This window comes from Aulostomus chinensis, chromosome 17 (genome assembly GCF_037954235.1).
Source record: "Aulostomus chinensis isolate RoL2024-O1b breed Wild chromosome 17, RoL_Achi_v1.0, whole genome shotgun sequence".
NCBI classification, from domain to species: domain Eukaryota; kingdom Metazoa; phylum Chordata; class Actinopteri; order Syngnathiformes; family Aulostomidae; genus Aulostomus; species Aulostomus chinensis.
This window is the reverse complement of record NC_141336.1, coordinates 13,327,596-13,339,385: the sequence shown is the minus strand read 5'-3', so window position 1 is coordinate 13,339,385 and position 11,790 is coordinate 13,327,596. Positions and strand designations below refer to the sequence as shown.

Below are 11,790 nucleotides of genomic sequence, written 5' to 3'. Positions count from 1 at the left end.
ATGATCTGGAGTCAATGATAGGACCATTTAGGCCGTGTTAATATAATAATATGTCAATCAAACAGTGGGTTATTATAGGTACATTTGCATATAATTACAAACGAGTACTGGCGGTTTTCATTAATTTCAATAAAGGGAACTATTACATGGAGCTTTGTGGAGGTCTGTGCTCTCTAAGTGCTCTTCTAGTTGTGTAAGTGATCTGGGGAGCATTATAGGAACACGGCGATAAGCCTGGTGTCAATGGCATCTAATCATGCTCCATGTTCCTTATCGCTCCAGGCTCAAGAGGTGGAATGAACGGTGGAGCAAGCAAGAGGAGAGGGTGAGGAAAAAGGGGGATATGGTGGGAAAGAGAAATGGAGGTGAGAGGTGGAAAGCATAAGGACAGGGTGAGGTGGCGACTGGGAGCGATGAGGGAGAGAGAAAAAGTGAGAGTCTAGGAGGGACCTGAGAGGAAAGAGCGGAGATTTAAGGGTCTGCTGCACTAAAAGCATATAAGGAGTCAGTGCCAAGCTCCGTGTTCTGATTCAAGTCACCACCCACACAGCACCAACCCCCGTCATGTAAGACTATCCACCACTTTAATGCAACTTCACACTGTGTGCACGCATGTGTGTGTTGGGGTTATCAAGAGTGCTAAGGATGGGTGGTAATTGAATAATGACAGTAACACCTCTGATGGATTACCTGTCACTCTCCCCCCTTCCCTCCCTCCATCACTGTCATCCTTCTCTTCTCTGCTGCTCTCGCCTTGCAACCTCCAGTCAAATTGTCTCCTGTCCATGCCGTCACCCATGCCAGAAAGGATAAAGACACTCGCAAACACGCAACATGTCACACTTGCACAGATTCACACATCCAAACCAAAAATGTGCATCCCTATGCACTTTAAGTCATCCTCGAAGACTAAGATGCAATCCATCCAGATTTTGGAGCCTACTAAGGTAGCTATACTGCACCTAAAACATGTATATTGCACTTTAAAGCCCTCACAAACGGGCATCTTGAGCTAATGAAGATGTTTTTCATCACTGCATCACTTCTTTGTGAGTCCAGAATGCAGGAAGAGTCAGCCACGTACATTTAGCTTGAAGCTAAAGGCACCCAATGGCCATTAAAAACAAACAACAGCATAAAATGTCAGCAAACTCTCAAGTGAATTGTCCCTTTTAATCAATATCCTCCTTATCCAACCGTCTGCTCAGTTATCCACAAACACTTTTATTTGAGCCAAAAACAAATTAACTGTAAGCCGTCGGGTGGGACGCCATAATCTTCGCGTGGCTGGCTCTTTCTGCGCTCTGGACTTACAATGAGGTGACTAAACAATGAAAATTTTAAAAATTTCAGGAGCTCAAGACACCTACTTGTTCATACTTAAAAGCAAAAAGCATTTTTATCACTTTAATGTGCAGTTGCTTTACATCTTGGCAAACAACATCCATCCAATTCATTTTCTACCACAGGAATGGTTGTCTGTCTGTATGTGTTGGCCCTGTGATGGACTGGTAACCCGTCCAGAGTGAACCCCGCTTCTTGCCTGAAGGTAGCTGGGATAGGCTCCAGCCCCCCGTGACCTTTAACAGGGTAAGTGTTAGAAAATGGATGGATGGATGGCTCTGCTAAAATCTTGTGCATTTATCTTTTTATTTCTTTCAAATAATTTATGTACAAGTGTACACTGTTCTCTTCTAAATTAAATAAACTGAACACTTTATCACCTCCCCTGTCATATCTTTTTCACAGCTGTCTAAATGCTAAAATAGAATTTGCTAATTACTGGAATCAGTAGATGACGTTCCGCTGTCATTTAAGCCTCCAGGTTGATAGGACTGTGATATGTGACTGTATTTCTCTGCTGCAATGCAGTTCCGTCGACAGCTTGCTGCAAAATGTCATTCTTCCATCACTAGCATAGACTTTCTCTGGAGGATTAGTATTGTAAACTTCCATCCGGAACATCCATGATGATGTGTCCCCAACTGACCTGTCCACCTCCCTGAGTGTCCTCATGCAGGTCTTTGTACGTGTCACCTTCATTTCTTCCTAATTCTTCTCCTTGTCCTTGTTTTTCTTGCCCAAACATCAAGCAAATAAATCATTTCTGTGCGTGTGTGTGCGTGTGTGTGCGTGTGTGTGTGTGTGTGTTCGAGAGGCAGAAAGACTGACAATGAGAGAAGGGAGTGAGACGTAGGGTGAGTGAGATGATATCAAGCAAAATTAATTTTCTCACAGATATCATATAGTCAGTATAATTAGAAGGCAGCTAGAAGGAAGAGAGGATTATTTTCTTTATCGTCATTTGTTTAATTGGTCGGGGAAAAAAAAGAAGGTTTGCAGTTCTACACATTCACATTCAAGTCTCTTTAAAGACTGTTGGACAGCATTAACAACAAACAGCACCATTGTAGCAAATAGCTGAATTAGTAAAACAGATATGGACCTTCACTAATGAGCTAAACTAAATTGCTTGTCTGATTAATTCTCACTTGGAGAGCTTCTGCCATCAATAGCCAACATCTACCATGTATAGTCAGTTAGAGAGGACATGAGGCAATATTTTATTTCAAGGAGAAGACATTTGTATGAGTGTTAACGCTCTAATTCGATAGATTTATTTCCAGTATTATAAGGTCAAAAACCACAGTTTTGACGAGGAGAACTTCATCCGAGAGAGAGAAATTACAAAAGCGGAAGATGTCAAGAAGAGCTCAGAAATATTGTCCTTGAATAATCTGTTCTACATTTCACAGTACACACGTCTGTTTATCAAGTAGGGCTATAACGGGAATGTCCATTCAACTCTTCCCAGTCTCTAATTCTCCTTCCATAAATGTGTCGCACAAATAAATGATCTTCCTCATTTACGGCTGAACTCACATGAATTTGATTGTATGAGAGTTCTTGAGAATACTAACACAAGCCTTCTGGCTCTGGGGGGGAAGGGGTGTTTTGTTTTGGTTGTTTTGGGGGTTTTTTTGGGGGGGGGTTGCAAGAACTAATTACACTGCAACATTGTTTTTGTATAAATGAAGCGTACCCTTGTTGTCCATTTTATGGTACTGTTGATCTCTGACATCTACAGGATAGCATGTCTGTCCATCCTGGGAGAAGGACCCCTCCTCTGGGATGGTTTCTGCCTGTTTCCCCTCTGTTGAATAGGTTTTTTTAGGAAGTTTTTCTTCACTCTGAATGAGGTTACAAGGACAGTGGATGTTGCATTGTGATCAGACTGTAAAGCCCTTGAGGAAAATTGTTATTCAGGGCTTGGAACTAAAATTACAAAGGTTCCTTCAGTCCATTTCCAGCTGTTCCAGTCTACGGCGCCATACGTTCTCATCGTGGACGGCTGTTTCTACTTCTAGCTGCATGTCGTCTTGAAAAGCTGAAGAGCCTAACCTCACTGTCAGCACATAGCTCATAAGCATTCATGTTACTCTGCTCTATGTATCTGTGGCATAGCAACAAACATATCACTTAGCAGACTTTGCTACACGTGACAGTTGAAATCAAACATGGCGAAACCAATCGGAAATATTAATTGGAAAAAGATCCAACTCCATACAGTAGTTCCTACAACTTCAAAAAGAACTACCACTCCAAATGGGGCCTTTTTAGGAATAAAATAATGTCCCCTTAACTAAATGTAGAGCTTGGTTCCTGCAGTTGAAACAAAAATACTTTCAAGTTTCTGTGAAAACTTCCGAAGTTCAAAACAGGGGCTTCATTATCACAAAACATATTCATGTATCCCTCTAAGTTGTTATGCATTCTAAAAACTGGGAGGGAAATGGTTTTGGTGCACATATTTTGGTAATTTCAAGTGATGTAAATGTCACAAATGAGAAAATTATTCAAGTTTTGAGATGAAACACTCGTGGGTGACCCAGGGCCTAATCTTGTTCTCCTAACTGTAATATTAATAACTATACACAATGAGCCATCACAGTCCGGTCCACCACACCAGACGTGAGAAAGCAGTGATCCGAAACTGTTCAAGCCATGGGAAAGCAGCAAGCGTATCAACTCTCTCTCTCTCTCTCTCTCTCTCTCTCTCTCTCTCTCTCTCTCTCTCTCTCTCTCTCTCTCACACACACACACACACACACACACACACACACACACACACACACACACACACACACACACACAAAACTATATAAAATGCCAGACTCACTGCCAATTAGGGCAATAAGGGCTGTGGGAATAAGTGTACTCACTCACACATACACAGTAACTGAGACTTCTAAGCTCAAAGTTAATAGCACCCAGTTGCTCAGTGTCAGAGAGAGTCTCTCTGGGAGGGGGCAGGCTGAGCTGGGGAGGGAGGGGGGTGCGTGTGTGGCACTGAAGCTAATGGAACAATCCAGGACTAATGCAGTTTCCCAGCATACATAGGAACTCGTGTGTGGAGGGACAAAGTCACATTAAAGAGTAAATCCATGTCTATCACCATAAGAATTAGAGAATATGTAAAGAACTTCATTTACCTACTATTTTATATTTTCATCCTATTCTTCTCTGTTTCCCTTTACTTTCTCCGCAGTGTCATTTTTAAATCCAATGCCAGGGATGTTTCTCAGACGTTTAAATGATTAGCCCCTCTTAACAAAGCCTTACTCCTACCAGCCAGCATATTAGAGGGTCGGGGGGAGGAAAAGGACATCATGACTGGATTGCAAGGAGAAACCAAATGCAAAAAAACAAAATGGAAGTGAGGTGGACAGAGTGTGTTACAGAAGGACACAGATGGCGAGGAGGAAAGGCAGAATGGGAGGACGGAGGCAGGGGGAAGTTGATGCGCTGGACGTCTTCCTCCTGTTTTCATCAGCAGAAGCCTGTTGGAAGAAGAAGTGTAATAATGAGAACAGCTGCAGTGGATACACAAACAAGCACATGAGACGCCCGCCACCCAGCAGCAGATCCACATAGGTACAAATACGTGGACACATACTATATAAAGACACAAACTATCACTCTTACCCTCACACTCGAAGGCTTGCAGCATGGTGGTGTAAGTGTGGCCCAGCCAAGAGCCGTAGTTACCCAGAATCCTCTGCAGGTGGTGGGTGGCGTCGCTGAAGAGCAGATCAGATTCACCATAGCCTGCTGAGCTGAACAGGCTGAAGCCCTCGGTGGTGTTGCCAAACACGTTCTGCAGGAGAATGTGTGTGACAGCACTTAATGCATGATGGTATTGTTTGCTGTGTGTGTGTGTGTGTGTGTGTGTGTGTGTGTGTGTGTGTGTGTGTGTGTGCGCGTGTGTGCATGTGTGAGTGTGGGGGGGGCAAGGAATCACCACAGTGTATATCAGTCATCCCACACATGTAGTCAGGGAGACAGATGACAGTTTGAGATGTGCTGATCAATAATACTACATCCATACACATTTAGGCCTCTGTGTGCCCCTACACACACACACACACACACACACACACACACACACACACACACACACACACACACCTGTAAGCGTTCCAGGTACTTCCAGACACGACACTTGTCCTCCATGCGCACCACCACCGCGTTGGCAGGGACAGCTGCCAGGTGGCATTGTTTGTACTCATCCAGATCTGCCTCACTTCCATCTGGACACAGAAGCTTCAGGTCCTCCAGCTCCAGATCCAGAGCCCAGGATTCTGGGTTCCTACCTAAGCAGGAGACAGGCCGAGGTACGGAAGACTGAAAAAGACTTTTAAAGAGTCTGAAACAATATATGAGGGGGTTACACAACAAGAACAAGACCACTTTTGTCTCTGGTGAACTAGTTTTGTCTACCATGGGGGAGAGATATTGAGACTATAATATGACACCTCTCAGACTCATTGATTAGCACATATCCTGCTTGTTTGACCTGCACAAAATCTACTAATACAACAATGTGGAGTTTCATGAAGCAATATCAGTGGTATAAGAGTGTGTTCATGAGCAAGTTTGAAGTGGCACAGTTCCAAACTCTGGGGCAGGAGAACACACTAAACATCTCTTGGACTCAGATGATTCCTCGAGGAACCATTCTTGGCGAAAGATGAGCTATGGTCTTACTCCAAGCCAAGTCTCTTCATTGTTAGTTGCACTCACAATGCAGGTGACTTTGAAGTCAAATGATACTTCAGATGTAGCTGTAGCTGTTTTTTGTGTTGCTAATGTAATGATAGCCTTGGGGCTCACAAAACATATGATTAACTGTCAATATGGACAGAAATCTGTTGAAATATGAATCCTCTGAGCATCACTGCATGTCATTTTTCTGTGCAATGTGGTTGTATGCTACTTTTCTATCGGAGTGACCATGTTTGTGATCAAAATGTGAAAACTCTTTATCAGGAGGTAGAATTTTTCCAAAAGAGCTATGAATGCATATTTCTTGACTGGTAACCATGATAACAACCCTCCACAGTCTCCCATACCTGACCATCCATACCAACACACCTCTGACAGAGCAAGGTTGGGTGTTCCGATGCTGAGCTAAAATAAATGGCTGCTGGTTGTAATTTCATATTTAATCACATCTAACAGACAACTCCTCCCAAAAAAAAAAAATCACAATCTTGTACATTATTTATTTTGTGTTTATTCATTATTAATGGCAACAATTTTTTTTGTAAGTGCCTTGAAAGAACTAGTCTGTGATTTTGTGAACTCAAGATTGGTTTGGAAACAGATCTTTCATATAAAAGTATATAAACAATATGATTTTTTTTTTTTGGTGCCTAAGATTTTAAAAAGCATACCCCAATTTAAGTAAATAAATAGTTAAATGAAGAAGAAGAAAAATAGGCGGACCACCTTGAATCTGTTCTCTACGTCCCTAAACAACAGCAGAGCCCTTCTGTGTTTTCTTGACCTTTGTTAATTGGTCTGACTCCGGACATATCTGAACCATATGAGAAAGCACGCTTCGTTAAACAGCTGCAGTGTTTGTGGAGCCGGTGTCTCCTTCTCAGCTGTACCAGCAGACTCTGTGATGCGTGACCGCGATAATGATCACCATTAATTTTGGATGTTGCCCAAAGCGGAGGAACAGATGCAGCAAACAGAGAATTGGGGCATTTCATTGCTGGACAAAATGCCAGACAGACAGAAGCAAATGTTATGCCACCGGCTGTGCGTCTGTCTGTGTGTTTAACAGTAATATTAAGAATAAAGAGGAACGCTGACATCTAGTGTCGTGACAGGGAGTAACACTCTCTTCTGCCAGCAAGTAACCTCAACCTTAATAATTTTAATTATGATTATAAAATTAGGGGGGCAGCATGACTTGGTGGTAGAATAGCCGTCTAGCAACTGAAGGGTTGCTGGTTCAGTCCTCACTTCCCCCAGTGACCATGTTGAAGTATCTTTGAGCAAGATAGTGAACCCCGAATAGCTCCTGATGGCCCTGCAACGGACTGGCGGCCTGTCCAGGGTGAACCCCGCCTCTCACCCAATGCCGGCTGGATGGATGGATGGATGGATGATTATATAAACTTTGATGTCATCTCTGAAAATGGATTATTTAAACACTGACCATCCAAATTGTCATAAACTGTTGTGTGTTTGACAAAGGCCACGTCGCCGAGGTTCTCGGCCACACACCTGAAAGAAAAACATCAACAATCAGACTCATTATACATCCAAACACGGATAAAAGGACAATCAGCACACAGGGAATGTTTGGATGGATTATCATCTCCTGAGGCCAGAGGTTAGCTTCCTTATCTCCAACAAACTGCGGTGCCAAAGTCAATTTTATTGCAAATGGAAACCCATTCATGTCAGTATTTGCAATCACATGATTGTTATGTTGTTGCCTGATGTTTTTTTCTCATTTCTTCAACTTTTATGTAGGATTGTGGTGGATGAAGGCTCCTCCAAAGACTTTGATTCTGTTTTGGTTCTGGTTCTGGTTCTGTTTTTTTCCCCTTGATTTTAGAATGATGTCTCAAAAAACTAGAGGATGGATTACAGTTAAATTCATTGAGAAGAAGAGGTTCTATTAGAAGGAACAAGTAATTTGTTTTTGGAGGTGAACTGGATGGAATTGTCAATCCTAGAATCTGAAGAATATCTTGGGGCAGAATGTAGATATTAGTTCCATTTTTCTGGATGACTGAATGTTAATCATATCCTCAGTCCATGTGGTTGAAAGAGGAATGTTTCACCTTCCATAAATCACCTTGCTCACATCATGGACTCGTGATAGAGAGAAATAACTATTTATGATACATAATGGTTGATATTTCCCAAACACTTTTGCTTGTGGTCCTGTATTTTAAGAAGAAAGATAATTATTAAGCTTCCAGAGATGGTATGCTGCTACTTTTGGCAGCTGTGGAGAACATTTACATTCATATTCTGCTCTAATTAATTCCTTGTTCACTATGTTTTTCATGATTCACGTTTACTTTGTTCCACCTGTGTTTTGTACGTGTGGTGGAGCTTCAACCATCAGGATAAACACAGGAGTACTGCATACTGCAGACTTCAGTTATCATCCCCCTCCAATTTGAATAAAATATGCTCTGATGAAGGTCTGACAGACCTGAAATGGTATCTATTAATTTAGATTATTTGCAGCTATAACGTTCGCAGAGGGTGAAAGTGAAATTAAAGTTTTTAAATTAAACAGTTGCAGCAGAGTTTTTATCATCTAATTAGTTGGCTCTCTTATTTTAATCTGTTTACATTCTGTTTTAATGAATAGAGGTTTTGTCTGTCACGGTAATGTAATAAGATACTTGATGCCTTGTGCAATTGTGGTTTTCTTTTTTTCAATCACTGTATCATTATTATTTTTATCATTAAATGAGTTTGCCCCGAGCAGACCGCACTAATGAATTCAGGGTGTCATTGGGGTTGTACCTCAGTGCCCCAGCCTCTCCGTAGTGCCTCTCTCGGGGGTTGTTGGCACAGATGTGTCTGTCGTTCTCATCTCCTATACAGGCCTCACACAGGTTCTTAGGATTGTTTCCTCTGGGGTCATGTCTGGGGTCTTTGACGCCTGGAACGCAGCTGTAACCGAAGAAGTTTCCAACCGCTGGTGGAGAAGATGGACAATGAGAGAGTAGATGAATGAGAGAGTCTTTTTTGAATGGATAAAAACACTGTTCATGGCAGCGTATTAAATAGATTTTAGAATGTTCCGCTGTTCAAAAAACCAGTTCAATCATCTTTTACTATGTTCCATCTTTTATATCCTGTCTGTTTGTACATCTAAACCCATTCGTTCCTTTTTATCTCTTAAATCAAATAAAATAGCTAAACTAATTTCCTAAAGCGAAATATGTACTGTGTGTAGAATGATCTATTTTTCTTCCTCATTTCATTCTGTTTTCTAATAAACACACCTTTTTCCTTCTTTCTTTTATTTTTTTCTAAGAGGCTGTTACATGTGATTTTTCCCATCGCGGGATCAATAAAGTTGATCTTATCTTTTTATCCAATGCTAAGTAAATGATGTATTTTCAGCCACAGACTAAAACATAGGAGAGAGTTTATACTAAGGTGCGTGTTGATAAAAGTGAAGGGATATTCATGTATGTTGCTTTGGAGAAAAATGAGGATGTGTGGCACAGATGAATCAGCTCTGTCAGGTGTGATTCATACAGACCTTTCATGGGATTTAGAGACGCAAGGAAAAGTTTAAAAAAAAAAAAAAAGGTTCTTACCCCTCAAAATATTCTGCTAAGACTTAAAATCATCCTTTCTTCTAATGAGTCCCCCTGTTCATTCCCGCCACCTCACACTCTTTCCTGGGTATAGCTGCTTTGTTCTCCAGTCTCCTCGGTCCATTCACCTCTACCCCCCCCACCCCATCCATCCTTCCTGCCCCATACACATATCGACTTACACACAACCTTACATCTGCACACAATACCTCCCTCTCCTTCCACTCACCTCTGGGGAAGTTGCACTGCTCTCCTACACTGATCTGGGAGGTGTTGACCAGGTAGCCAATTGGAACAGTCCACCCCACTGTAGTGCGCATGCCGGGGTGGCATGAGCTGCGTTCGTGCATCTCCAGCAGAGATAGATCTGATGAGGAGCGACGAGCCATGGCCACCACGTAGTAGCTAACGCCATCTGCAGGAACACAAGAGAGAATGCAGGAGGAAATTGTTTTTCATGATAAAGCGCTGAGATAAGAGACTAGACGGCTGTAATGAGGTGACATGTCTTAGTGAGTTTCCTGCTGTGAAGCTCAAACTCACCCACTCCATTGTGAGACTCTCCTGCTGCCACATCCAGGCCGTGGCAAAAGCCGGCAGCATAGATGTCATCTGCAAACATGGAGGCTGCATCTGCTGATCCGTTCTGAGAAAAAGACAGACAGATTTTTTTGTGTCAGATAACTGACGAATGCTTGTGATTAAAAAACAAAACAAAACAAAACATTACAGGATCGTTTAGCAAAGACAAATTTGCAACTTACAGTGATTATGTTGATTAGTAGAGTTCTTTCTCAACGTAATCCATCGCAGTAGCTTTGGAAAGTTGGACAAAAGGGAATGCAAGGCCACTGAGGTCACGCTACTACACACTGAAGACAGAGCAAAGCTTACCAGTCAGTTTGAACGTTCAGGAACGGGATCCCGTTGACCTTGCATTTGTTTTTGCCCAACTTTCTTGAGCAATTAAGCCATTTACCACTCATCACTGGTAAGTAATAAATAGGACCGTAATTTAAAAATATGAACTATTCCTTGAACAATTCCATGTCTATTTCTTCTGGTACCTTGATTTTCTCCATACAATCTCTAGTGTCCAGGCCTCGAACACATGCCAAAGCCCCTCTTACATTCCGAGCTGTGGCGTTCCCAGCTAGATCCAAACACTTCTGCTCCTCAGCCTCTGATATCACGCACCAGGAAACTGCACAAAACCAGCAGGTTCAAATTAAGATGCAAAGTTTGCTTACCTGCAAATAAAGATATGACCCCTTCCCCCTGTGTATTTTGCCACTTTGAGCCTGCACATACTTCATCATAATCCTTTTTAACATAATCTACCTGTAGTTTTTTGAGTGGAGATGCAGCTGACAGGAAGAAGAGGCAAAAAGAGGAGAAAAGCCACAGGCAGTCTTCGCAGGAGATGCTCCATGTCGACTCTGGTAGGAAACCCTCTGAAGACAATCTGTCTAGTCAGTACATCTAAGATGAGGAGCAGGTGGGGGGAAGTGGGGGGGGGGGCCACTCAACTATCACCCTTCTCTCTTGTACCACTCCCAGTTCGATAGAAAGAGGGGGAGTATGTGTAGAAAGTGGGAGTATGAGGCAGGTAGGCTGCATGTAGAAAGAAGAAAGCATTATTCCTCCATCCCCTCCCCTTAAGTCCTCAGTAATCCTTCCTCCATTTCACGAGAGTAGTATAGCATTTCCCCTTCCAATTATCCACTGAGACTTATTCCCAGCAGAGGGGATGGTGGTGGACACATGTAGGCTGGGAGCGATTCAGGTCACCTGGCACAGAGTGTCAACCAGGGGTCTTTAATTAAAAAAGCTGCAGACAATGTGGCTCCTGTGCCGGAGCTGTGCTGGTGGAGAACAGCCGGGTCTCGCTCCGACTCATTGGAGACTAAGGCCTCAGGTAGGAAAGAATAAACAGCACCGGCGATTGTTCATGGCCACGGGACCCAGCAGAGAGAAAGTATATCAGCTACTCGATACAATTCTCCCTTTGCTCTCTCTTTGCACGCACACAAAAGCACACTTTTTCTTTTAACAGTCACTGATATGACTGAGATATAAATCAATGCAGATGAATAATCAAAACAGGCAGTTTGTTGGACAGAGAAGTGAAATAAAT

General features: G+C 42.5%; 1 protein-coding gene across 1 annotated transcript; it reads right to left on the bottom strand.

Moving 5' to 3' along the window:
- Window positions 1-439: 439 nt before the first annotated feature.
- otomp (otolith matrix protein) lies at window positions 440-11,085 on the bottom strand. The gene is made up of 9 exons (XM_086181947.1): window positions 10,995-11,085; window positions 10,721-10,857; window positions 10,197-10,299; window positions 9,883-10,068; window positions 8,848-9,022; window positions 7,514-7,581; window positions 5,470-5,654; window positions 4,987-5,158; window positions 440-450 (listed from the first exon to the last, which is right to left on the bottom strand). The coding sequence occupies exons 1-9, from the start codon at window positions 11,083-11,085 to the stop codon at window positions 440-442; spliced, it is 1,128 nt and encodes a 375-aa protein (XP_086038073.1).
- Between the last annotated feature and the right edge of the window lie 705 nt (window positions 11,086-11,790).